This window comes from Neodiprion virginianus, chromosome 2, assembly GCF_021901495.1.
Source record: "Neodiprion virginianus isolate iyNeoVirg1 chromosome 2, iyNeoVirg1.1, whole genome shotgun sequence".
NCBI lineage: Eukaryota > Metazoa > Arthropoda > Insecta > Hymenoptera > Diprionidae > Neodiprion > Neodiprion virginianus.
In genome coordinates, this window is record NC_060878.1 from 632,235 (window position 1) to 656,277 (window position 24,043).

General features: G+C 44.0%; 1 protein-coding gene and 1 long non-coding RNA gene across 3 annotated transcripts in view; one reads left to right on the forward strand and one right to left on the reverse strand.

The window, feature by feature from the left end:
- Window positions 1-4,622, forward strand: LOC124297499 (uncharacterized). The gene is made up of 2 exons (XR_006906621.1): window positions 1-351; window positions 575-4,622. It is a non-coding gene; the product is annotated as an uncharacterized LOC124297499 (long non-coding RNA).
- Window positions 4,046-24,043, reverse strand: part of LOC124297497 (titin) — a 27,670-nt gene continuing 7,672 nt past the window's right edge. For both annotated transcript variants that reach the window (XM_046748609.1, XM_046748608.1), the window contains 35 exons: window positions 23,819-24,040; window positions 23,348-23,691; window positions 22,923-23,271; window positions 22,607-22,845; window positions 22,251-22,480; window positions 22,021-22,164; window positions 21,679-21,936; window positions 21,446-21,589; window positions 21,096-21,368; window positions 20,789-21,021; window positions 20,384-20,696; window positions 19,236-20,294; window positions 18,552-19,094; window positions 18,221-18,475; window positions 17,970-18,113; window positions 17,451-17,852; window positions 16,959-17,360; window positions 16,465-16,687; window positions 16,219-16,391; window positions 15,834-15,973; window positions 15,181-15,697; window positions 14,953-15,096; window positions 14,613-14,867; window positions 11,421-14,122; window positions 10,325-11,327; window positions 9,834-10,232; window positions 9,217-9,736; window positions 8,955-9,126; window positions 8,673-8,859; window positions 7,048-7,387; window positions 6,250-6,964; window positions 5,824-6,162; window positions 5,554-5,710; window positions 5,307-5,473; window positions 4,046-5,070 (listed from right to left, as the gene is read on the reverse strand). In XM_046748609.1, the coding sequence (XP_046604565.1) occupies window positions 4,930-5,070; window positions 5,307-5,473; window positions 5,554-5,710; window positions 5,824-6,162; window positions 6,250-6,964; window positions 7,048-7,387; window positions 8,673-8,859; window positions 8,955-9,126; window positions 9,217-9,736; window positions 9,834-10,232; window positions 10,325-11,327; window positions 11,421-14,122; window positions 14,613-14,867; window positions 14,953-15,096; window positions 15,181-15,697; window positions 15,834-15,973; window positions 16,219-16,391; window positions 16,465-16,687; window positions 16,959-17,360; window positions 17,451-17,852; window positions 17,970-18,113; window positions 18,221-18,475; window positions 18,552-19,094; window positions 19,236-20,294; window positions 20,384-20,696; window positions 20,789-21,021; window positions 21,096-21,368; window positions 21,446-21,589; window positions 21,679-21,936; window positions 22,021-22,164; window positions 22,251-22,480; window positions 22,607-22,845; window positions 22,923-23,271; window positions 23,348-23,691; window positions 23,819-24,040 (13,848 nt within the window). In that variant the 3' untranslated portion in view covers window positions 4,046-4,929. The remainder of the gene's footprint in view (window positions 5,071-5,306; window positions 5,474-5,553; window positions 5,711-5,823; window positions 6,163-6,249; window positions 6,965-7,047; window positions 7,388-8,672; window positions 8,860-8,954; window positions 9,127-9,216; window positions 9,737-9,833; window positions 10,233-10,324; window positions 11,328-11,420; window positions 14,123-14,612; window positions 14,868-14,952; window positions 15,097-15,180; window positions 15,698-15,833; window positions 15,974-16,218; window positions 16,392-16,464; window positions 16,688-16,958; window positions 17,361-17,450; window positions 17,853-17,969; window positions 18,114-18,220; window positions 18,476-18,551; window positions 19,095-19,235; window positions 20,295-20,383; window positions 20,697-20,788; window positions 21,022-21,095; window positions 21,369-21,445; window positions 21,590-21,678; window positions 21,937-22,020; window positions 22,165-22,250; window positions 22,481-22,606; window positions 22,846-22,922; window positions 23,272-23,347; window positions 23,692-23,818; window positions 24,041-24,043) is intronic.

Sequence of the window (24,043 nt, forward strand, 5' to 3'; positions counted from 1 at the left end):
GGCGTGTGGGGGGAGATCCCCACAGGTGTGACGTCACAACGCACGCCTCCACTTATTTTAGTCTAGCTTCAAGCTTAATAGTGACCCGCTGGAAGTCGAGGGAACAAGAGGCAAATTCAGGTGCATTTCCACCGGTGTTATTAGAGACGTTCGAGATAACCTGAGGAGGAACTGAAGAGACGGGAAAACGGTTTTGGGACCAAGTGTGTGTCGCGACAAAATGAGCATGTAACATAAAACTGGAACAAATCGTGATTAAAAAATGTAATGTTAGTACATTGGATGAAAAGTGTTTAGTATTCTATGGATTTGTATAGCTACGTTTCGCGCTCAAAACAGTTAGTGACAAGTGTGAGTTTGACAGTTCAAACTTCCGAAACGCTTTGATGGCCGCCTTCGATCGGGCTGCACAATGAATTCAAATTCTTAGATCCTGTGCGATTGGTTTCTAATTTTTTGAATTTGGCTTGTTCGAAGTGCGGCCAGATTTGAACTGGATAAATGTGATCTTATATTGGTACTAAAAGTTGTGAAGGTGGCGTGAATACTTGTACATATTTTCGTTTCTTTTCAGAATCGTTTCCTTTTTTATCAAAGTACTCACTGCAAGTGGTATGTTTTTTTCTACCAATTGCGTGTGCTCGGAAAATTTTCAGTCAGTGTGGCCTTTGTAATTACGAGAGCTTAAAATCATTTTCATCGATGATTTAACTTCCTCTCATCCTCTGCAGTGTTAAAAAAAATTTCGAACATTTGTTTTTTGGATAACCTCATGTATGGCAATTTTTATCGATGAAAATACATCAATATCCATCAGTTCACCAATGCAGTGCAATTAAAATCCTTATCCCTGGTCTGATAATCGAATGTCCGTTATCTTACATAATCTCTTAATGACCATTTATACCGATTTAAGTCCTATCTAACTAAGACGACTGTTTTTGGTGTATTATTTATTTGGTACATAATTTTATTTTAATCATACAATTAAGGTAGAGGTATAAACATTTGCGACGGGTCTGATACAATTAAACTCGTAGCGGCGGTTATCGGTTGTGTAAGTGGAGCAGAGAGTAGTTCTAGGATTTTCTAACTCACATAATTATATGTCTTTAAATAGCTGGTATATGTAATTGTGTAGAAGTCGGGTGAGTCTAATTTTTAAAATTAGGGGTGTATATAAAAGTATAAGTGTAAATGAATATGTTGTATATCGAGTGATTTGTTCAAATCGATGTACAATTATTATGATCCCGATGTATGATAAAAGTTGACGTCAATTCCGTCTGCCGTTTGGTCTGGTACAGAAGCACTGAGTCATCCTAAATCCGTTTCCTCGTCCAGCATCCGCGAGTTGAGCTTCGGATCGAAGTCGGACAGTCCGGCAGACAAGCGTGTTGTTTGGCTTCTCGTACCTACATGTCCTCGTCCTCTGGTTTATAGGTTTTAAAATATGAGTCAAGCTCGGAGTCGCTCGTTACGAAGTCGAGTCAATCCGCCGTTTTCATCTCCCGTTATCCACAGACCAGAAATATGTTCGGTCTTCCAGAGAGCGCTGACACACGGCGGTATTTTTAGCTCGTTGAATCACTCGTGGCTAGGCAGGCTGAAATAGCTTTTCGCCATCGCCACCAACGACGACGACGACGATGAGGGCGAAGGCGACGAGGAGTAAGAAGGCGAAGGCGAGGACGACGTTGACAGAGACGGATTGTTCTAACTTCCATCATTAACCCGAAATCGCAATCGTATGTGGCCCCAAAAAATCTCACGTCTCGCGCGTCTTCGTGGCTTCTTGATGAATCATTGTGTTTCAGAAAGGAGTTCGGAGTTATAAATATTTTCTTGCGAATCGCTATACCGGTTGATGGACGAACTTGAATCAGCTAAATTCTTGAGGCTTGATCATGGCCAGAGCTACTCAAGGTCAGCAGCAAATCATTTGGGTAATAAAAAATACACACGTACACTCGTATACAGCTGTGATATAGATGCTAATGACGTCAGAGCTGAGAAGAGGAGGACGAAACGGTTCGGAAGTTGTCTTATTTTTAGGTCAATTTGTCGTATCTTTATACGCCCCCGAGTAAATCACTCGAAATTATTACCGAGGGGATCTTGGCCGCATTTTTTTATTCAAGGTTAAGTCCAGTTCAATGAGGCAATTCGCTTTACGTGGTTCTAGACTTTTTTACTAATTGCCGCCGGCCATACTGGCTTCAAGATATTTACCCACACGACGGCTACTCGAATTTTCGAACTTTGACAATGACAATTGTGCGAGGTAAACTACGGTCGCAATAATAGAACGTAAGGTAAATAGAAATGAGAATTGGATAAACAGAGATCAAGAGAAGTTCGTACAGCTGAAAGAAGCCGTCGGGCAATTCTCGCTGCGACTATTGCAGAGTAATTCGCTCATGCGTATGATTGGATTTTAGCCGAGGCGAAGGGAATCGTTTAGGACTGTAACAGCTTAGGACTTGACTTTGGGGTTTGAATTGCGGTTATTTAATGGCTGGGTTTTGGTCTCGTGTCCGGGCCAAGTATAGCCTCGTAATGTAATACACGCGAAACGGAGAGACGAACGAACCAACGAAACAGGAAAGTAGGGAGCGAACGCAAGGGAAAACTTGTATATGCAAGAAGAAGCAGGCGAGCCGAGAAACGAAGAGGTCAAAAATAACCCAGATACATCAAGTGCACACGGCCCAAACGTTGGCTCGTTCCGATTACGTTCCGAACGTGAGTCGAGGCTCGGGGAAAAGATGTATTATTTCGTTTTTCACGTTCGCGTGGGTTCCTGCTTATTAGTCGTACAAACATTGGAGGAAATCATCGTTTTAGGAAGGTATTTTTAGGTCGTGAATCGCGTGCCGGAGGAAGAACACCGAGAATCACCTGCAGGGTAGTAAGTCCGAAAAATAGACCGACGCTTCTAGAATTTTCGATTAAATTTTAATTTCGTTTACTGAACTGTGAAAGTATCGATCGATCCGTGAGATATTCTCATACTCTTGGAATTAAGCAAACCAAAAAATCGATAGAATTGAACATGATTTCATTATTCAAAATACACCCGACGTCGAAACCCCTTAATCAGTTGTGCTACCAATACTACCAAACCCGATTTGCACCATCGTCTTCCTTCATCTCTTTTTCTCCTTAGGGTCAGTTACGTAAGTCTCGATTTATGAAATTAAATCTAAAACCGCTATGGCCGCCAGCTATTATTGAGAAGATTTTAACTGTTGCGGATTCACGACCGCTACGCAATATCGTGAGTAAATTTAAGACGGAGTTGTTTCCAGACCACGGCAATAAATTACAGTGAATTCTGGAAGTTAGTTTCGAAAAGCGATTTTCCAGCGTACATTAAATAAATTGAGTACAATTTTTGTTCGTCGTAAATTGCGAAACCCTAAAGCTGACAGTTTATAACAAGGCGATGGAGGTAATTTATTACTCTATAATAAATTAGTCGCTGTGTATATGAATTCATAGCTGAGAAGCGAGAAATATGTGTGAATTGTTGGATAAAATTTACTCCTGAGCTGGTGCTTTATAGTGTGTAACAAGTTTTGCCAATTAATCAAGATAAGAAATTTAAATCTCTTACAAGCAGTGAATCTACTTGATATTCTTGCTTCGCGTGCAATGAAAACTTATTTATAGTAAAAACGAATAAGTTCCAAGTTACACTATTACATTATACATAATCGAATCAGCAACAAACGATGATGTTCATATTTATAGAATTTTTTTATTAGACTTTCCATTGTACAATAATAAATAATTAGTAGAATGTTAGGAGTAGATAATGCATATGTATGATGTGCTCTATGTTTTCGTAATTTTATCTAAGAACATTTTATGACAAACTAGACATTAAGTAAGTTTCCTTGTGAATGAATAAATGATTAAATAAATATTTTTTTTTTCTATGACAACTTGACGTTTCGTGCTATATATCAATATAATTTAGACTCATGATGAGTTTAAGTTCTTGCCTTGTTTCGAACTAAGATTGGGCTTTGTTGTTTAAAAAAAAAAAAGCCGTACACGTATATTCGTAATCGAGATTTACGTTGATTGCTATGCTCAATTGGCATATGCTCATTCGTACAGGATATTTTCGTTCATGTTCCTTCTTTCAATTCCGATTTATTTCAACGTATTTCAAGGGTTTTCAACCCCTACCTCGAAATATCTCATAGCAAAGTATATACATACATATGTTTTACGGATACGTCTCACTTTTTCCAAAATCTTATTTATGCACCTTGTAATTGTATACCGTAATAAATTTACAACCTACATATTATACATATACTTTGCTCGTTGACATTTCCTGATTCGATTAAAGAACGTCAGTTACTATTAACTAATAATATCGTTTTTGTCAACGATTCGTTTTACTTTCACCGATCGTGAAAATCTCTTTTAGCACCACCTTCACAGTTTCATCAGGTACCTTTTTGCTGTGTATATATGGTATATATATACATACACCCGTATACATACACCCATATATTTTGTGAATGTTTTACATCCCCACGTAACAAATAATTCACGATCTAAACCTGTTTACCCACATTTCTCATAATACTTAAGAAGACAACGAGTTAGTAAAAAAAACTGCCCGAGTTGCGAGTGATGATTAGGATGAAAAATTTACGTTAAAAAGCGAAACAAGTGTATATATATGTATTGATTAAAAAAAACGAACGATGCAGCTTGATGGACTCAGCAAAAGTACGTATCCACAGCTTTTTGTTATTTCTAAAGCCAACTAGCCGGCGACCTTGATAGCCAAATGGTCACCCGATCACCGCTTAATACCATTTTAAAGGTATTCGCATCAATATTAGCGTGTCTGATACGTCTTGGGGTCGTCTCGTTTTGGGTTGGATTAAGAATTAAGTTTGATCAGTTCTTACTTTTCACGATGAGTTTCGCCGACGTTTCTACTGTTCCAGCAGACGTGGTTGCTCGGCATGAGAAAGTTCCACTGTCTTCTTCATAGGTCGTAGCGATCAGAAGAACAGCGTTGTTACCTTCGTGTATCATCTACAACAATGAAACAAAAAATATATAATATCATCTCAGTCTTTGCATCGATTCTTCCGCGTGGCATCTGACAGCTAAATTGACGAACAAAACAAATACATGAATTTGAATTGATGTTGTTGCTTCGACTGATCCACCTTTCACTGATCACACAATGACCCTTGGCGTTCAATCCCGCTAGTAATGGATATGCTAAACGATATGTCAATTAGTACTCGTAGGTGAATTAAACTCACTTGAAAGTCGGGGGATTGCGGGATCAAAGCGCCTTCGCGGTACCACTGAATTGTTGGCTTCAATTTAGGTGGTGAGACTTGAGTCTTGAACTGGGCCGGTTGACCTTCCATGACTATCTGATCCTTCAGCGGCGATAGCTTGGGAAGTACATCCATATTGTCAGGAGCTGGAAGAAAGTTAACAATAACTCGACTATTCCTGATGAACCTGTTCTTAAATGAATATTGTCTTGTATCCCATTCTCACCGAGAACTCTTAGATTGGCTGATGTGGTAACATCGCCAGCTGGATTTTTCGCTATGCACTTGTAGACTCCCTCATCTTCAGGGAATGCCTCCGAGATTCTCAGGGTGCAAACATCGCCGTCTTTCTGCATTTGGAAGTACTTGGAGGGTTTGATTACCTGTAGGAAGTGTTTCAAGAAGATTTTTTTTCGGAATTAGCGAACAATTCTGGAAAATAACATATGAATAGAGAAACGAAACAATCATATAGTTTTGACTATTTCTTATTCACCTTATCTCCCTTCTTCCATTGGACAGTCGGCGTGGGTTTTCCGGAGATTCTGCACTTGAAGGCAACAGCCGTTCCTTCCTTGATTGTCTGGTCCTTCAGCGGTTCAGCAACGAAAGGTGCTTTTTCAGCCCCGGGTGTGCTGGGCTTTGAAACTTTCGTTGGCGAGGATGGTGACTGGATAGTACACTCCGCATCGCAGCGAGCTTCGCCAGCTCTGTTGATGGCGACGCATTCGTACTTGGCAGTATCTTCAGGAACAGTCTCCAGGATCAGTAGAGTATACACGTTATCTTCCTCCAAAGTCTTGTAACGAATGTCTGCGGTGACTTTCTTTCCATTCTGAAACAGGTAATGTTTTCACGCTTTCGTCATTTTCTCAACCACGAAAATATCATAAAGCTTATTCGGCACTAGATTCGGACTCACCTTCAGCCAGTAAACATCGAGCGGTTTGGTGCCTGATATCTTGGCATCGAATCTTGCCAGCTGACCACTGGGAACTGTCGTATTCTGAATAGTGGTTAGAAAGCTGGGAGGTATAACTCCTCCTCTTCCAGGTTGCCTCCTGCGCTCCTCAACGACGAGGTTTGCGCTACACTTGGCTTTACCGCCACGGTTCTCAGCTATCACTGAAAAGACTCCAGAGTCTTCCATGAAGACTTGTCGTACGATCAGAACGGACTTTGTGCTGAACGTGTATATCTGAAGGTCGGATGAGTTTTGGATGGGGAAATCTTCGCGGTACCATTTTATCGTGGGGAGTGGATCGCCGTCGAATTCGACTTCGAACCTTGCCTGTTCCTGCTCGAATGCCCTGCACGGTTGAATCTTTTTCGTGAAAACTGGTGGCGTGGCGGGTTTGATTTGGCCCTGCACTATCCGCTCTTGCGTCTTGGCCTTGTGCTCCACCTCCGTTGTTTCGGTGGCAGTTATCTTCCTTGTTATCTCCAGATCACCCTTGACTTCCTTCTGTGTCTGTCGCTGCTTTGCGACGTGAACTTCGCGACCGTGAACCGTTGACTCTGATGGTTCAGGTGGATGTCTACCGTCGACTCTCTGAGAGTCTATATCAACCTGGGTGACGAACTGACCTTTGAGCTGCTTGGGTGGTGGCTGCATCGGTTCTTGTGGTTGGGCTTGCCTGCAGGTCAAAAGGCAAGTGTTATGTGCTAGAAATGCGTGCTTTAGTGTAATATGCAGATCACGATGAATGTCAATACTTACAAGTTTTCCTGGTACTTTTGGGCCATTCCCTTGGCCACGGAGTTCTCGACCAATTTTTCTCCGGGAATGGCGAATTGATGGCTGCTTTCCCTTAGTCTCGTTTCCTTTAGGACTTGCTCCTCCTCGAGGTTCATCAACTTGTTGTAGTAATCTTCGTTCTTCTTTGTCTTGACGGATTTTTGCCATTCGGTTTCTGGCTCTTTGTAAATCTTCTGAGTCAAATGGTCAGTGGCGATGTCTACGCCCTGCGACACGGTCTGGTGTCGCTCGTCAAAGACGCGTTCCAGCTCTGTATTTTGACGGTCAGTCTGGTACTGGCTCAACCCGAAATCGTACCACGCTGGGAAAAACACATGTTAGCCACACTCTGCCTAATGATATAGGCTTTGTCAAACATCCTGCAGACTTGACTTCAGTAATTCATCAATGCATGCCCAGCAACATTCCGCGATGCAATATAAACGACAAAAATTATATACGGGTGGTACGACACGGTATTTCATTCGGAATCAAAATTATACAAACATTTACCCCGATTGAGGAAGCTTTTTTTGAAAGGTTCCGAAATATTAAAAATGTCGGGAATGTTTTCGATTGCAGATTACCACATACCTATAATTGAATTTTTCATCTTATCTCAATTTATAATGAGCTCAAACAGTTTTGAAGCTCTTGGACACTCACACAATTGGCAATCGAGGTGGCGAAAGTCGTCGAATTATGCGACTATCGATATATCCAGCAACGAATGAAAGGTGAGGCGAGGCTTTGGACAAGGCGATGGATATTTTGGATAGTATCGAAATATGGGGAGCGTAGCAGAACAGAAAAATAATGGCAAGACAAAAACTACAAACAGTAAACTTATATAAACTTGACAGAAATAACAGTAATTAACAAAAAAACTACAATAAATTACCGAGCAATTTTATAGCCATACCTTACGATCCCACAGAGATTTTTGGTGGAAGATATAATCACCGTAAGCCAAAATTTCTTTTCGCAAGTTTCTTTCGTCGCTTTCCAAAGCACTCTATCGGATGGTCGTCCACTTGCAGAAGCAGTAGAAGTGATTGGGAATTCGGGAAGGGAGCTTCTTGTTCGTTACGAGGAATCGGAATTATCGGAAATGATCAGAGTAGGTGTAACTGTTTGAGTATCTTTTTTGCTCAAATTGAATTAATGTGTCGTACTGATATATGCAGGGTGCTGGCATTTTTTTATGTGTGATGTTGAATGAAATATCTTCCTGGTCGCGATAAAAACATATCATGTTTCGTTACTCAAGCTATTCACCCTGCGTGAATTCGTGATTAATCGCGTTGATGATTCTAAATACATGAATATTTGTCTTGGACGTGCTTTGTTGTATGTGGCTGCATTTGTGTGCGTATAAACTGATTTTCTTTTGTTACTAACTGTAGTAAGCTACACTGACGCGATTCGGAAGGTACATACATAAATCGTTTCTCCAGACAACAGAGCATTTGGCTCGGCAAATAATTTCTGTACAACTTTCTTTGTCGCGGTTATTCATCTAGCAAATATTTCTTCCCCATCCGAATCACGCGCAAGTTGCTGGAACGTGAAAATTCTCAGCTTTATCAAAAGCTCATAATACTTACGTCGTGGTGAATTTTTCAGCACTCCACGGTAATCGTCCGTACGTGGTTTGACAGTCAGAGTTGTCTCGGTTCGTGTTTCTCCAACGGAGTTGCGCGCGATCACCTCAACCTTACCGTGATCGTATTGCCTTGTCTTGGGTATGTCCAAATGATACATTCCATCGTATGTCAGCTTGTAACGAGTTCCCTGTTGGTGCATTTTAAATTTGCGCATTACACGGTTGGCAATTACCTTCTGCTTCGTGCAAAAACAATTTCCAAGGCTTAAGAAATAACACTCACGTTGAAGATAGTGTTTCCGTTAACCAACCACATTACCCGAGGTCTTGGATGACCAGTTACGCGACAACAGAATCGGGCCCAGTCACTTTCCTCAACTGTGGCGGGTTCCGGCTTACTTACGAACGCTGGTGGGGCTCGAGGCTTTTCATCTTCACCTTCTTCCTCTGGAACACTATATCAAAAAATGGATGTAAGTTGACGTGGCGTAAATTTAAATAAAGTGGTACAAGGTCAATTTGTGTGACCTCTGAATGATACTCACACTTGCCAAGCAGCTTCCATCTCTCTGATTTTCTCGATACTCTTCATTCCCTTGGGGAGTTGCGACTCGTATATGATGCCAGGTTTTCCAGCGGTTTTGATGACAGCTCTTGTTTCATCCATACCGTATAAATTGGTTGCTCTGCATAAGTATTCGCCACTGTCTTCCGGGTAAACCCACCCGAAGTTCATGGCAACGTAACCGAAATCGTATATCGGAGTAAACCTGTTTTTATGGGGTAGCGCTTTTCCGTTGAAGAACCATTCGACCTTCATGTTAGGGTCGCCAACCGGTGCCAACTGGCATTCAAATTTAGTGCTATTCATTTCGATCAACTCAGTTTGATTCTGGATTTGAGTAACGAAGCGTGGTGGCTGTTTCTTATCAGCGTCATAAAGGTCGTCTTCGGTCAAATGGACCTCCGAGGTGTACTTTTTGATTGTCGCTTCCATTTGCATCAAGGCTTCAGACTTTTTCATACCCTTTGGTACTTGATTTTGAAGAATAATGCTTGGCAGTTCTACGATGAAAAAAACAAACAAAGTAGTTATTTATAAAAAGAGAAAAATTTAACAGAGGTATAACCCTAACCGATAAGGAAAAATTGTAAGACTTACTCTTGCAAGAAACTGAGGCACGGGTTGTGTCTTCTCCCAAGTCATTGATCGCCTTGCAGACGTATTCACCGGAATCTTCAGGATAAACGTACAAGACATCCATGGATACGAAACCCATATCATAAGTGGTTCTATATCTGTGTCCAGCCGGAATGAGTTTTCCATTCCTGTACCACTCGATTCGTAGATTTGGATCATCTCTCGGCTCAACGCGACACTCAAACCTGACTGGTTCCGATTCATCAACCGTTGCAGACTGGATCTGCGTAATGAACTTTGGCGGTTGACGAGGCGCATCTGCTGCAGGAGCAACGCTGACAGGTCCGCGTTCCAACTCTTTCAGTTTCTCTGCGCTCATACCGGATGGCAATTGCGAATCGTAATCGATCGTTTTCTTGGCTATTTTAAGAAAACAAGACGTGTAAATATGTTTATCACGAAGCGAAGGTGATACAATTAAAGGATAAGTAATATAATGTTGAAACACTTACACTTGCAGATTATGGATGCCTTGGTCGTTGCTGATCCCCACTTATTAGTAGCCCGGCAAACGTATTCACCTGAATCTCTAGCATAAGTGTAGGATAAGTCTAGAGATATGAAGCCAAAATCGTTGATCATATGAACGCGGGATCCTGTGGCGAATGGTCTGCCATTGTGGAACCAATCAATGCGCATGGTAGAGTCTCCAACCGGTTCTACGCGGCAGTCGAAGTGGCTTGGTGCAGCTTCTTCGACTTGAATGTCCTTCAACTCGACAGTAAATCTCGGTGGATTTGGTTTTTCGTCTTCTGATAAAATTTCTTCTTCTTTGTGCAGAGATTCCTCTAGCTTTTGAATGCTTTCAGTACCGCTCTTGAAGTTTGTTGGCAGCTGAGGCTCCAGAATAATTCCTTGACGTCCTCGAACTTGGAGTTTGCACGATACGGTTGCTTCACCATGACGATTTGTTGCTTTGCAGGTGTATAAGCCAGAGTCACGCTGGTAGCAGTTAGCAACTTCAAGGATAACAAATCCAAAGTCGTGAATGGTCTTGACTCTGGATCCCGCTAAAAGTGCCTTTCCATTGTGATACCATTCGACGCGCATGCTCGAATCGTTCACCGGCTGGAGTCTGCACTCGAAATGAGCCAGAGAGTTCTCTCCCAATGTCAAATCTGATGGCGTTGTGATAAACTCTGGTGGTTTACCAGTGTCATCGTCAGGGCTCGGCATTCCCGGCTCGTTTCCGAGGCCTTCGAGTTCTGCGATTTTATCGATTGTTCCTTCCATGCCCTTGGGTAACTGCGACTCCAATATAATGTTGCGTTTGCCTGTGCATTTCAAAGTGCAAGTTGTCACTGCTTCACCATAGTCGTTAGTTGCACGGCAACTGTACTCTCCGGTATCTTCGGGGTAGATAGGTGATATCTCTAGAATTACGAAACCAAAATCGCAGAACGTGCGGAATCGTGATCCCGTACGCAGGGGTTTTCCGTTCCAGAACCATTCGACCTGAAAACGATGAAAGCGGTTCACTTAGTCAAGAATCAGTAGAAAGTAAGTGAAAATGAATATCCGGGATACAGAAGTACTGAAAATAATTACCTTTAGTTTTGGATCGTCAGTAGGTGTGATTCGTGCCTCAAAGTGTGCACTTTCCCCTTCTCGAAGACCGTCAACGTTGCTCAGTGGAACGGTAAACACCGGAGCCTTGCCACGCTCTTCCACAGTCTTGTCATCCTTGGTGCGTATCAAGGAATCTTCAAGTGTTTGGATTTTCTCCAGCCCACCTTCCATTCCCTTAGGTAATTGTGAGTCAAGGATGAGGTTAGCCTTGGACAGACATCTCAAGGTGGCCTTGGTAGAATCTTGCCCGTATTTGTTAACGGCTCTGCACTCGTATTCGCCAGAGTTTTCTTCGTAACAGTACAGAATATCCAGGATAACGATACCAAAATCATGGAAAGTTCTGTAGCGATGACCATGTGGAAGTTTTTTGCCGTTATAGTACCATTCGACGACGAGATCGGGATCAGTTACCGGTGTAAGTCTAGCTTCGAAGTGAGCGGACTGTCCTTCGACAAGTTTCGTGATGTTTGAAATTTGTGTGATGAATTTTGGTGGCTCTGTAACCGGGGTTGTCGGAGTAGCCGGCTGCTCACCGCCCAAACTCTCAAGTTCACGAATGCGAGCCAGAGAGTCCGGTTGTAGCGAATCGAGGTATACGCCACTCTTTCCGAAACATTTTATCGTGGCTTTCGTGTAATCTTCACCGAATTTGTTACTGGCCTTGCAAACGTACTCACCAGTGTCGTGGGACATAACGCCAGCAATGTCCATGACTACGAAACCAAAGTCGGACACCATCTTGAATCGAGAGGAGTGTCTGAGCGGTTGTCCATTGTGGAACCATTCTACCTTCATGTTGGGGTCACCAACTGGGATCAGGGTGCATTCAAAGTGCACGGATTGCCCATCTTTGAGTCCTTCAAGAGATTGGATCTGGGTGGTGAACTTAGGCTTTTGGCCCTTCGATTTATCAACACATTCAAGATTGACACTGATTTCAGCCTTGCCCCACTTGTTCGTAGCTCTGCAGGTGTACGTGCCAGAGTCTTCGATCTTTGTTCCTAGTACTTCAAGAACAACCATGCCAAAGGCGTAGACGGTTCTTGTCCTGTGACTAGCTTCCAATTGTTTTCCGTTGTAGAACCATTCAACTACCATGGTTTGATCACCAACCGGTGTCAAAGATGCCTCAAAATGAGCTATTTCCCCTTCCGACAAATTGGTCAGATTTTCGAATTGCGAAGTGAAAACTGGCGGGTGACCTTCGTCACTTTCAATAGGAGTGCCATCAGGTTTCTTTAGCGACTCCTCGAGGTCCTGAATAGCTTCAAGTCCCTCCTTACCCTTAGGATGCTGTGATCTCTCAATGACGTTTTCTTTTGTCGAGCAATATATGGTGGTGGAAGTGAAAGCTTCTCCAGCCTTATTGTATGCCTTGCAGGTGTAAATTCCAGAATCTCGATCGTAAACGTCAGTGAGGTCAAGTGTCACAAAGCCAAAATCACTTGTCATCTTGAAGCGGGCACCGTGTTCAAGTACTTTACCGTTGAAGTACCATTCGATCTTCAGATTAGGATCCTCTTTGGGTTCTACCTGCCCTTCAAGATGTAGTGGTTCGGATTCTCCAAGCTTAAATTCGGGCTGAAGAGGAACAATCCAAATCGGTTTCGGGAATTCGTGTTCAGGCCCGGAATCTTGCCTTTGGTATTTGGAGAGGTAGGCATCTTCAGCCTCCTTAACCTTCTCAAGTCCAGCTTCACCCTGAGGATGTTGAGTTTGCAAGAAGATATTTTGCTTGCTGGTGCATTTAAGGGTTCCAGTGGTTTGTGCAGTTCCTTTGGAGTTTGTAGCCTTGACGGTATAAAGGCCAGAGTCTTCCTCATAGGCGTGATTGACGTCAAGTGCTACGTAGCCAAAATCATACGTTGACTTGAATCTGGCACCAGTTGGAAGAGGCTTACCATTGACGAACCACTCGATTTTCATCGTCGGATCTTTAGAGGGCTCCACATTACACTCGAAATGAACATTGTCACCTTCTTTGCACTCCACGTTGTTCAAGTGCGTGATGAACACGGGTTCTTCATACGTAGCTTCTGGCTGCTCGGTGGAAGAGACTATCGGTTGCTCAAGAGCATCGATCTTGGGCAGTGCATCTGGATGAAGAGTGTCTCCAAGCAGCCAGTGGCGGTCATGGACCTTTAAGGTGCAGGTGGACACAGCCTCACCAAGTAAATTCGTTGCTTTGCACGTATATATCGCAGAGTCATCGTCGCGAACTCCATTGATCGAGAGACTGACAAGACCGAAATCAAAGGTGCTACGCAGACGAGTTCCGGTCTGAAGAGGTACGCCGTTTTTAAACCATTCAACGCGAAGGTTTGGATCAGCTCTGGGTTCAACCTGAGCTTCCAAATAGACATGCTGACCCTCGGTAAGTTTGTCGTAGCTCTTTAAATGCGTGGTAAAAACTGGCGCTTGTTGTGGTGTAGTGTCAATGAACATTTCTGGAACCTTGTTCATCTCAGCTTCCTTCAATTGAATCTTTTGCCAAGCTTCGGGCTGCAGTGAGTCACCCACAATGTTTGAACGGGATTTGACCTTCAGAGATATAGAGGACACTGCCTCACCGGATTTGTTGATCGCCTTGCAGGTGTAAAGTCCCGAGTCCTCGGATATTACCTTCAGAATATCCAACGTCACGAAACCAAAGTCATGAGTAACGTGGAAGCGAGATCCTGAAAAAATACAAGAGAATTTAGAATAAATTCACGATGATAAATTCGATCCGTATAACTGGAAAACCTTATAACCACCATACAATAACCAAGGCAAATAGCAAATATAAAAAGAACCATATTTGTCATCTACAGAACTACGAAATACTGTTTGTCCCACATATTGAACAGCAATTCCCTGTAAAACATAGGGTGTGCAATACCGAGGGGTTCTTAGGTTTCTGTGCTAGCTCTTTGGATGGCTTAACAATTCCTGCCGAACCCCTCAGTATAAGTGCAAATGCGAGTCAAAAGTTAAATGCAATACTATTCCCACCACCATTGCGACGTACGTTATACGATTATGTACCTGGTGGTTGTGTATTAACAAAATATCCGAATTCATCTGAAACGAAGCAATATAAAATAGACAGTTAGGCTCACACTAAAAACAAACATCAATTGCGTAGAATCACTTTAAGCATAGGATAATATTTGAAATTTCTCGTACCCATTTTTAATTCAACGCCGTTCACGAACCACTCGAATCTCAAGCTTGGATCTCCAACTGGGACCACCCTGCACTCGTAGTGAGCCACTTGACCTTCCCAAAGTTCGGAAGGACCAGTCAGAAGCTGTGTGAAAATGGGCTTGTCGAATATTCTATCCGGTTCTTCGGGGCGACTTGGACCCTTGTCAGCTTCAAGCTGCGCAATTCTTTGCTGAGCCTCTGGATGTTGTGTCTCAAGCTGAATGTTTGCCTTAGCTGTGGAAAATGAAGGTAAATGAACAGATATTTATGATACTGATCCGCAATCAGAGACAACACTTTTTAAAACTTGAATACGTACTTTTGATTCTCATTGAAGCGGTGGTTACAGCTTCACCCAGTGGGTTGGATGCTCTACACATGTAGACACCCTCATCTTCATCACGAATATGCGAGATGTCTAGTGACACGTATCCAAAGTCGTGTACTTTCGTGATGCGGGAGCCTGTAAATAATGAGTCGAAATAAAATGATTGGACATTAAAAAGTTTTCTTATCTTCGTGGGACGCTGTTGATGTTAAAACTCACTAGTTTCGAGCGGCTTCTCGTTTCTGAACCACTCTACTTTCAGAGTTGGATCTCCTACCGGAATTAGTCTGCACTCGAAGTGAGCTGTTTGTCCTTCGGGTATAGCATCAATGTTTTGCAGAGGTTGAGTAAAAACGGGCCGTTGCCTGGTTTGGGGTTCAGGAACATCCGGTCTCTTCCAGGGCTGCTGGGATTCTAATTCACGGATTTTATCCATGCCTTCTGGGCGCTGGGAGTCCAAGATAATGTTTTCTCGAGGGATAACCTTGAGGCTGATGGACGACACGCATTGTCCAAGATTGTTAATTGCGCGAACAGAGTATTCGCCGGCATCTTCTGGTACTGAGTGGCCGATATCCAGAGCCACATAACCGAAATCAAATGTGATGTGGAACCGTGCAGCAGATGGCAAAGGCTTTCCGTTGTGGAAGAACTCGATACGGAGATTGGGATCATGCAGAGGTTCAACCTGGCACTCAAAGTGTGCTGTTTGGCCTTCGTATACTTCAGTGGTTCCCTGTAGATCAAAGTGACAATATAAATGAAGTCAGAAAACGAATTCGTCTCATTTTATACAGTAGTAAACAGTAAAGTTCTATCAATATTGCACAGTGCTAAAAATTCATGAAACTCTGAATCAGAAAAGTACTTACTCTAAGCTCAGAGATGAACCTTGGTGGACTGACTGCGGGCTCTTCAACCTCCAAACGAGCAGGGTGGCCTTGAGATTCAAGTTCTCGAATTTTTTCGAGCCCATCGGGATGCTGGCTATCAAATAAAATGCTGCGGCGAGCTGAAAACAATATCAAAATATTCGTAAATTCCCCGAAGAAATGAAGATCATTGATCATTACTGTAAACTGTGGTGGCCTGACGACCTGTCGATCTTCAGCACTGAGCTTTGAATCAAGTTTAACATTTTCAAGGTTTACGATTTGGCCATCAAAATAACATTCTAGGTACTCTACTTTGGGCTGCCAATGCAAGCGGTAGTTATAAATGGGATTTTTGAATTTAATAAGCAATGATGATACTCACAGGCAACCTTGATGGTACAAGTATTGACCGCCTCGCCCGCTAGATTGGTGGCCTTGCACATGTAAGTACCAGAATCTTCAGAATAAGTGTATAAAATGTCAAGAGCCACATAGCCGAAGTCGTGAGTTGTACGGAATCTGTGGCCCGTTTTGATTGCCACGCCATTTACGAACCTGTAAAAAAATCCTTTCAAGCTTCTGGCCAAGTAACAATTTTGACCCTCAGAAAAAGATTTTCTGTGCTTACCATTCTATCTTTAAATTTGGGTCATTGATGGGCTCGACGCGACATTCAAGATGGGCATGTTCACCTTCCTTGAGGTGATCCAGGTTGTTCAGTGGCGTTATGAACACGGGCTTCTGGTGTACAATTTCCTTCTCCGCGACTTGCTTTACCTCAACGGTCTCCAATTCTCGAATCTTTTGCAAGCGTTGAGCATCGAGAGTATCAAGGAAAAGGCCTTGCTTGGCTGTTGGTAAGATTATTTTTTTTTTTTTTAATTTTTTCATAAGTTTCACTCACACGGATTACAATAAATTCGTGAATTTTGAAGTGATGTTTTCATTAACTTGGACAAATGATAAGCATCAAGTTCATGGTGTCAATTTGAATATACACGTCGAGCTTACTCCGGCAATTTTTGCTATCTTGTGAAACTGTTGAGTGGTATTTGCTTTCTTACTTAGTGATAGAGACTTGATTTTACGGAACTGTTCAGGAGACATGATTATTTCACTTACAGTCGACGGATATCACACAGGTCGTCACTGCTTCTCCAACAGCATTCCTAGCCTTGCACATGTAGGTGCCTGAGTCTTCTGGGTAAGCGTACAAGATGTCCAAGGCGACATATCCAAAGTCGTAGGTAGTCTTGAATTTGTGGCCCTGTGGAATCGGTCGACCATCCCTGTACCATTCGACTACCATCGTAGGGTCGTTTACTGGTGTCAGTGTAGCTTCCAAATGAGCGTTTTTTCCCTCGGGAAGATGCTCGATGTTCTTCAAGGGCCGTCCGAACTTCGGCCTTTCAGCAATTACCGTATCTTCGGGAGCGACACGCTTGTACCGTGAATCATCTTCAAGGTACTGAATCTTTTGCAATGCTCCTTCATGTTGAGTATCGCTGATGATGGAAGCGCGAGCTGAAAAAGGGGCAAATATGAAAATTAGCTCAAGTTCCTCTTCCGCAAAGACATGACAGTCAATCGAACCACCCTCAAAAAAATACTTACATTTCACGTCAAGATTGATGGAGCTCTCGGCTGAGCCAAGTTTGTTAGTGGCCCTGCAGGTATAGGTGCCAGAGTCTTCGGCATAAACGCTCAGTACATCCATAGCAGCGAAGCCAAAGTCGCAAGCTGTTCTGTATCTATGCCCGGTGGACAAAGGCTTACCGTTGTGGAACCACTCGACCTTCATGTTCGGGTCGGGGTAAGGTTCAATGCGACATTCGTAGTGTGCACTTTGGCCTTCAACCAGGTTTGTGGGCCCATTGAGCTGCACAGTGAAGGAAGGTTTATCCTTGACAAGAATTTCTTCTTCTTCACGACGCTGGTACTTGCTGGTATCCTCCAGAGCTTGAATTTTGGTCAAAGCGCTTTCGTGTTGTGATTCGAACTGAAGGGCTGCCTTAGCTGCTCAAGCAAAATAGAATTACATGTATATTTTATAAACAGGAAAATCTTTTGCCTTCGAAAGCAACGGAAATCTGATTCTTGATTTATACAAGGGTACATATTATCGGTACTTACATTGAACAAACATTGTAGCTGATGTTACTGCTTCGCCGAGATCATTTACTGCACGGCAAGTATATGATCCAGAGTCTTCAGGGTTCACGTATTTCAGGTTCAGCGCAACGTATCCAAAGTCATGCATGGTAGTTACTCGATTGGCTGAAAATTATAAAAATGTTCACACTCATAACCTGTACCACTCGAACCGTCTAGTTGTGAGCGAATAGAGAAGAAAGAAAAGAATTCCATAATATTAATTTACTCACAGGCAGAAATCGGTACGCCATTTCGCAACCACTCGACCTTAAGTCTGGGGTCACCAACCGGAATGACCCGTGCTTCAAAGTGCGCTGCCTGATTTTCGGCAACACGAAGGTCCTTGATAGGCATGGTGAAAACGGGTGCCTGGGAAACGGTCTCCTCCTGTACACTCTTGCGCTGGTAACGCGAAGAGTCCTCAAGATGCTGAAGCCGTTGAAGAGCTTCTTCGTGCTGGGATTCCATGTATATCGATTTCTTGGCTGTAAGAGCAAAATTGCGTGTTAATTCACAGAGTATGTTAAGGTAATCTTACAATCAATATTCTCTTTTGCTCACAGTGCACAATTGCGGTCGCTGAGGTGATGGCTTCACCGATGGCGTTGCGAGCCCGACAAGTGTAACTTCCGGAATCCTCCGGGTAGGCATACATGATGTCTAGTGCGACAAATCCGAAGTTATTAGTTTCGATGAATCTGGAGCCAGCCTTGACTGGTTTGTGGTTGTGGAACCACTCGACTTTCATTGTTGGGTCAGAAACTGGAATGAGGCGACATTCGAAGTGAGCCCTTTGGCCTTCTTTAATCTCAACGTTCTTCAGAGACGTAGTGAAGATTGGTGCCTGAGTTGTGGTTTCTTCGACCACTTCTTGTCTTTGGTACTTTGACTTATCCTCGAGGTAATTAATCTGTTCGAGGCCGACTTCGTTCTGCGTGTCTGTTAGGATTTGTGCGGTTGACCGGCAGCCCAGAGTGCAGACTGCCTCGTCACTTCCAACTAGATTCACGGCACGGCAGGTGTATGTACCAGAATCTTCGGCTATCAAGTCAATTACGTCCAGGGCAACGTAGCCAAAGTCGTGAATGGGACGGAATCGGTGTCCTGAAATAACAACACCATCATAGTAATAGAAAGACGGGATAGGCTTTGAATTTTGAAACATAATATTTTGGCTAAACAGTCTAAATAAAATAATTATTGTTGGTTATACATGGATGGCACTTAGAGTACCAAATATCTTACCTATAGTTACTGGACGACCATTCTTAAACCACTCCACTTTCAAATTGGAATCCGTAACCGGTTCAAGTTTGCATTCAAAGTGAGCGTGCTGTCCCTCTCGCATATTCTCCTGGTTTTTCGGTTTCGTGATAAACCTGGGTTTGACGTTAACAACTTCGTCAACAAGCTCGTTCCTCTTGTATCTAGACGCGTCTTCAAGGTATTGGATCTTTTCCAACCCTTCCGGATGCTGAGTCTCAAGCATCAAGTCCTTTTTCGCGTGAACACGAACGGAACAGGAAGTAACAGCTTCTCCAAGTTGATTTCGGGCTTGGCAGGTGTAAACACCAGAGTCTTCGGGATAAACGCCCAAAATATCGAGAGCAACGTAATCGAACTCGTATGAAGGCCTGAAGCGATGACCAGTGGTCACTGGACGTCCATTGACGAACCATTCAACTCGCATGGTCGAGTCGCCAACCGGCTGAAGGCGGCACTCCAGGTGTACATTTGTTAGTTCAACAGTTTCGATGTTATGTAGAGGTCTGCTGAATTGCGGTGCCTGTAGGACTGTAACATCCTCTTGCTGAGTTCTGCGGTACCTTGACGCATCTTCAAGCATCTGAATCTGCTCCAATGATTGCTCGTTTTGGGAATCGGTTACAATATCCGATCTTCCGATTACCCGAACACACGCTGAGGTATGAGCTGTGCCCAGATGGTTTGTAGCTCTGACCGTGTATTCGCCAGAGTCTAAGGCCGTCGTGTGCACGATATCGAGAGCAACAAAGCCAAAGTCATAGTAAGTGCGGAATCTGGAGCCGACGGTTACTGGACGTCCATTTTGGAACCATTCAACACGCATTGTAGGATCTCCCATAGGTTCCAGACGGCATTCTAAATGAATATTTTTACCCTCGCTGACGGGTTTCGGGTCAGACAGTGGCTGGACAAAAATAGGCTTCGACTTTGAGATTTCTTCAATGTGGTACTGAGGCTCTACGAACTTTGATCCCTCGAGACGCTGAGTCTTTTCGTACGTGCCGTGATGCATGCTGCTCGTGTCGATGCTTGAACGAGCTGGAAAATAATAATAAATGATTGTTATCAAATCAGCCTTAGTAATTATGACAGACAGTTGATAAGAATGAATTGATGGTGACACTCACTTTCTACTATCATAGTTGCTGATAACTGTGCCTCTCCAAGAGCGTTCCTTGCTACAACGGTATAAGTGCCAGCATCTTCGGCACGTACTTGAAGAATATCAATGGCAACATATCCGAAATCGTGATAGGTTTGAATCCTGTTGGCAGCGGTGATGGCCTTGCCATTGTGGTACCACTCGATCTTCATTGTGAGGTCACTCTGAGGTTCAACGCGTGCTTCGAAGTGGGCACGTTGGCCTTCGACAATTTTGTTAGTTCCCTTCAGTGGTCCCAGGAAGCGAGGAGCTTGTTTCACCTGGGTCTCTTCTTGTACCTGTAACAATGGTATAACAATTAAAAATTGCAGGTTATTTTTTGGTCAACTTTAAGGACACGCTGTTTTTCATCGTCGTTCTGGGGCCTCACCTGACGAGAATAGCGACTCGAATCTTCGAGTGATTGAATTTTTTGCAGTCCGCCGGGGTGCTGACTGTCGTATATCACGTCGTTCTTGCTGATAACGCTCAGCTGCGCTGTAGTTCGTGCTTCACCTGCTGCGTTGTATGCCCGGCAGGTGTAGACGCCAACATCGTGGATTGTTACATACTTGATGGTCAGTGCTACGTAACCGAAGTTGAAGAAGGTTGTGATTCGTGAACCTGGGAAAAAGGACACCAGTGAGTGATAATGTTTCTCGATTCGTAACGGAGTGCTCATCGATTCGTTGACTTACTAGCTTCTACTGGACGTCCGTCCTTGAGCCATTCGACGCGTAGCGTGGAGTCGCCGACTGGCTCGAGGCGGGCCTCGAAATGAGCGAACCCGCCCTCCCGGACACTGTTCTGGTCCTTAATGGGCGTCTTAAATTCCGGTGGGGTAATGCGTTCAGGTTGCTCCTGAGTGTATTTCTGGTGCATCGCTTGCTGGTATGCCTCCAGTTCTTCGGCAGCCTCGATGTACTTCTGCTGCTCGGGAATGCCGAGGTCAGAAGTAACGCTAGTGCGTGCTGAATCGGAAACGAATTCATCAATCAAACATCCTGTGATTCAATATAGTCAATTAAGTGAAAAACACTTAACTTACCAAAGACATGAAGAGATGCTGTGCTGATAGCCTCTCCCAAGCGGTTCACAGCTCTGACTGTGTAAGAACCGGCATCTTCAACTCGTAGGTGCATAATATTAAGTGAGACGTAACCGAAGTTGAAGATGGTTGTGATTCTTGAGCCTGGAAAATCGGTGAATTTGATAATTCATCAAAGATTCAATCATACAGCGCAAAATAAGATGAACAGTACCCCAAAGGAGGATACATACTGGCTGTGATCGGTTTTCCATCCTTGTACCACTCCACTTTCATGGTTGGATCGCTAACGGGTGTCAGCTGAGCTTCAAAGTGGGCATTGCGGCCCTCCTGAAGTTCGCCAAGTTCGTGGAGTGGGCGGATGAATACCGGCCGCTGTGAAGAGGTTTCCTCAAAGCTCTCCTGTCTTTGATATCTGCTGTAGTCTTCTAGCTGTTGAATGTATTGTAGGCTATCCGGATGTTGACTGGTCTGTTCAATCGTTGCACGAGCTAGAAATATTTCATTAAAATAATCAACCAAAGAGGAAAAGTGACTGGTTTTTCGGTGGCACTTTCAATACCGATAATACTGACCGGTGACATTGAGGGTCGCGCGGGACTCGGCAACGCCTGTCGAACTGATTACACGGCATAAGTATTCGCCGGCATCGTTCAACACAATGCTGATAAGATCCAGGGCGATGAAGCCAAATCTAAAGATTGAGTTTGCTCGAGAGCCTGTAAGAGAAAATAAAATGAGTGTACTGATTCCTTGACAACTAATGACTGCTGAATACTAATTATACCTGGTAGTAAGTACTTACTGGCGTCCAAAGCTCTTCCGTTGACGTACCATTCGACCCTCATTGTGGGGTCGCCCACCGGTTCGATCCTGGCCTCGAAGTGCTGCCGCCCACCCTCGATCTGGTGGGCGTCACGGAGCGGGATGATAAACTGTGGAGGTGGATAAATTCTGTCCTCCTCCTGGCTCGGCAAATGTGGCTTCGCACGCTCCACGTGCCTCAAATAGATTACTTCAGGGCCAGGTGCAGGTCTGCAGTAATAACAAAGATAAGCATGTTAGATGAAAGATAGTCAAGTGTTGTTGAATGGGTCGTATAGCTCTGTCCTTGAATTTTTTGCAGAGATGATCGCCGACCGGAAATTAAGTAAAACTTACTCTGGTTCGATGACTTTCGTCGGTCGTGGTAAGTTCAGGCGTCTTGGTTCGGGGACGGCTCCTTTTGGTGTTTCGACGAAAAGACGGGCTCGGGTGGCAGTGGAACCGGCCACGTTTTGCGCGGTACACTGGTACCACGCAGCATCCGATGCTCTCGCGAAAGGAATATCCAACGTCGAGGCTCCACTGCCGTCCGTTGATATGCGCACTTCGGGGCCGGGCGCAATCGGCACACCATCCTGTGCAGATGGTCAGATCAATGAAAGGAAGATGAAGCCGAGTTTTCGTTTCCGAAGCATTTTACCGAGTGTCTTACCTTCTGCCAAGTAATTCGTGGTATCGGAGTGCCAACTGCTCTAGCGCTGAAAACAACGGGCTCTCCTTCCTTGACGTTCATTGTTGTGAAGCGCTCTACGAATTTTGGGGCTATGACTTGTTCTTTTTCGATCACGTTCAAGTTGCATTGGAACGAAGTTTCGCCGGCCTTGTTTCTTGCTACGCATGTCACGATGCCCGTGTCTGCTCGGCTCACGTTCGTTATCATCAGCGAGTTGTTACCGGATTCGTTTACGAGAATCTTGTGAGTCGCGTCGTTTGCTACTTGGAAGCCGTTTATGTACCAGCTTACTTCTGGGTATGGGCGGCCGGTTACGCGACAATCAAACCTGGGTAACAAGTGATGAGTTAAACTGGAGTAATAAAGGAGTTACCTTGAACATCAGGGGCTAGCTAAAAACTTACCGTGTCATTTTTCCCTCGGTAACGTCGCGATCGGCACATGTGCGAACAAAATTTGGTGGCAGGACTTTTCCAGCCTCTGTAGTCTCGGAGCTTTCGACATGAGTACTTTTCAGCGTGTCTTTTTGCTGGTTCTGAGTGTAGGCTTGGTCGACTTGATCGTTTGACTCAATAGCGAGATACGCCGAGCTCACTGTACATCCCTGGGGATTTTCAGCCAGCACAGTATAGTGACCACCATCATCTGAGCGCGCTCCTCGAATCTTCAGAGAAGCCTGTTGATTCGAATGGGTAATTTCCACGTGCTGTGACTCGCGAATCCTTTGCCCGTTTTTGAACCAGGTCAACTGCAGGGAAACAATATTTCATGGTTAAAAACGAAATCAAACTTTCATGCGAACATGACGTTTCCTGATTTCTGGGGTAAAATTGAGTTACATTTTCAGAATTCCTTCTACAATGCCATCGACTTACTCTTGGTTTTGGATTCGCGGAGATTTTAGTGGTAAAGACGGCGTCAGAGCCCTCGACGAGCTTCGAGTTTCTGGGCTTTTGATTGATTTGGGGTGGTGCAACCGGTCCCAAAGATCTATCGATGGTGGTCGAAATCTGGGCGTCAGACTCACCGACGTATCGACGAGTTATGGATTCGCGATACTCCGTTTCTCGTAGCAGTCTATACTCGAAGGTGTCAACCTG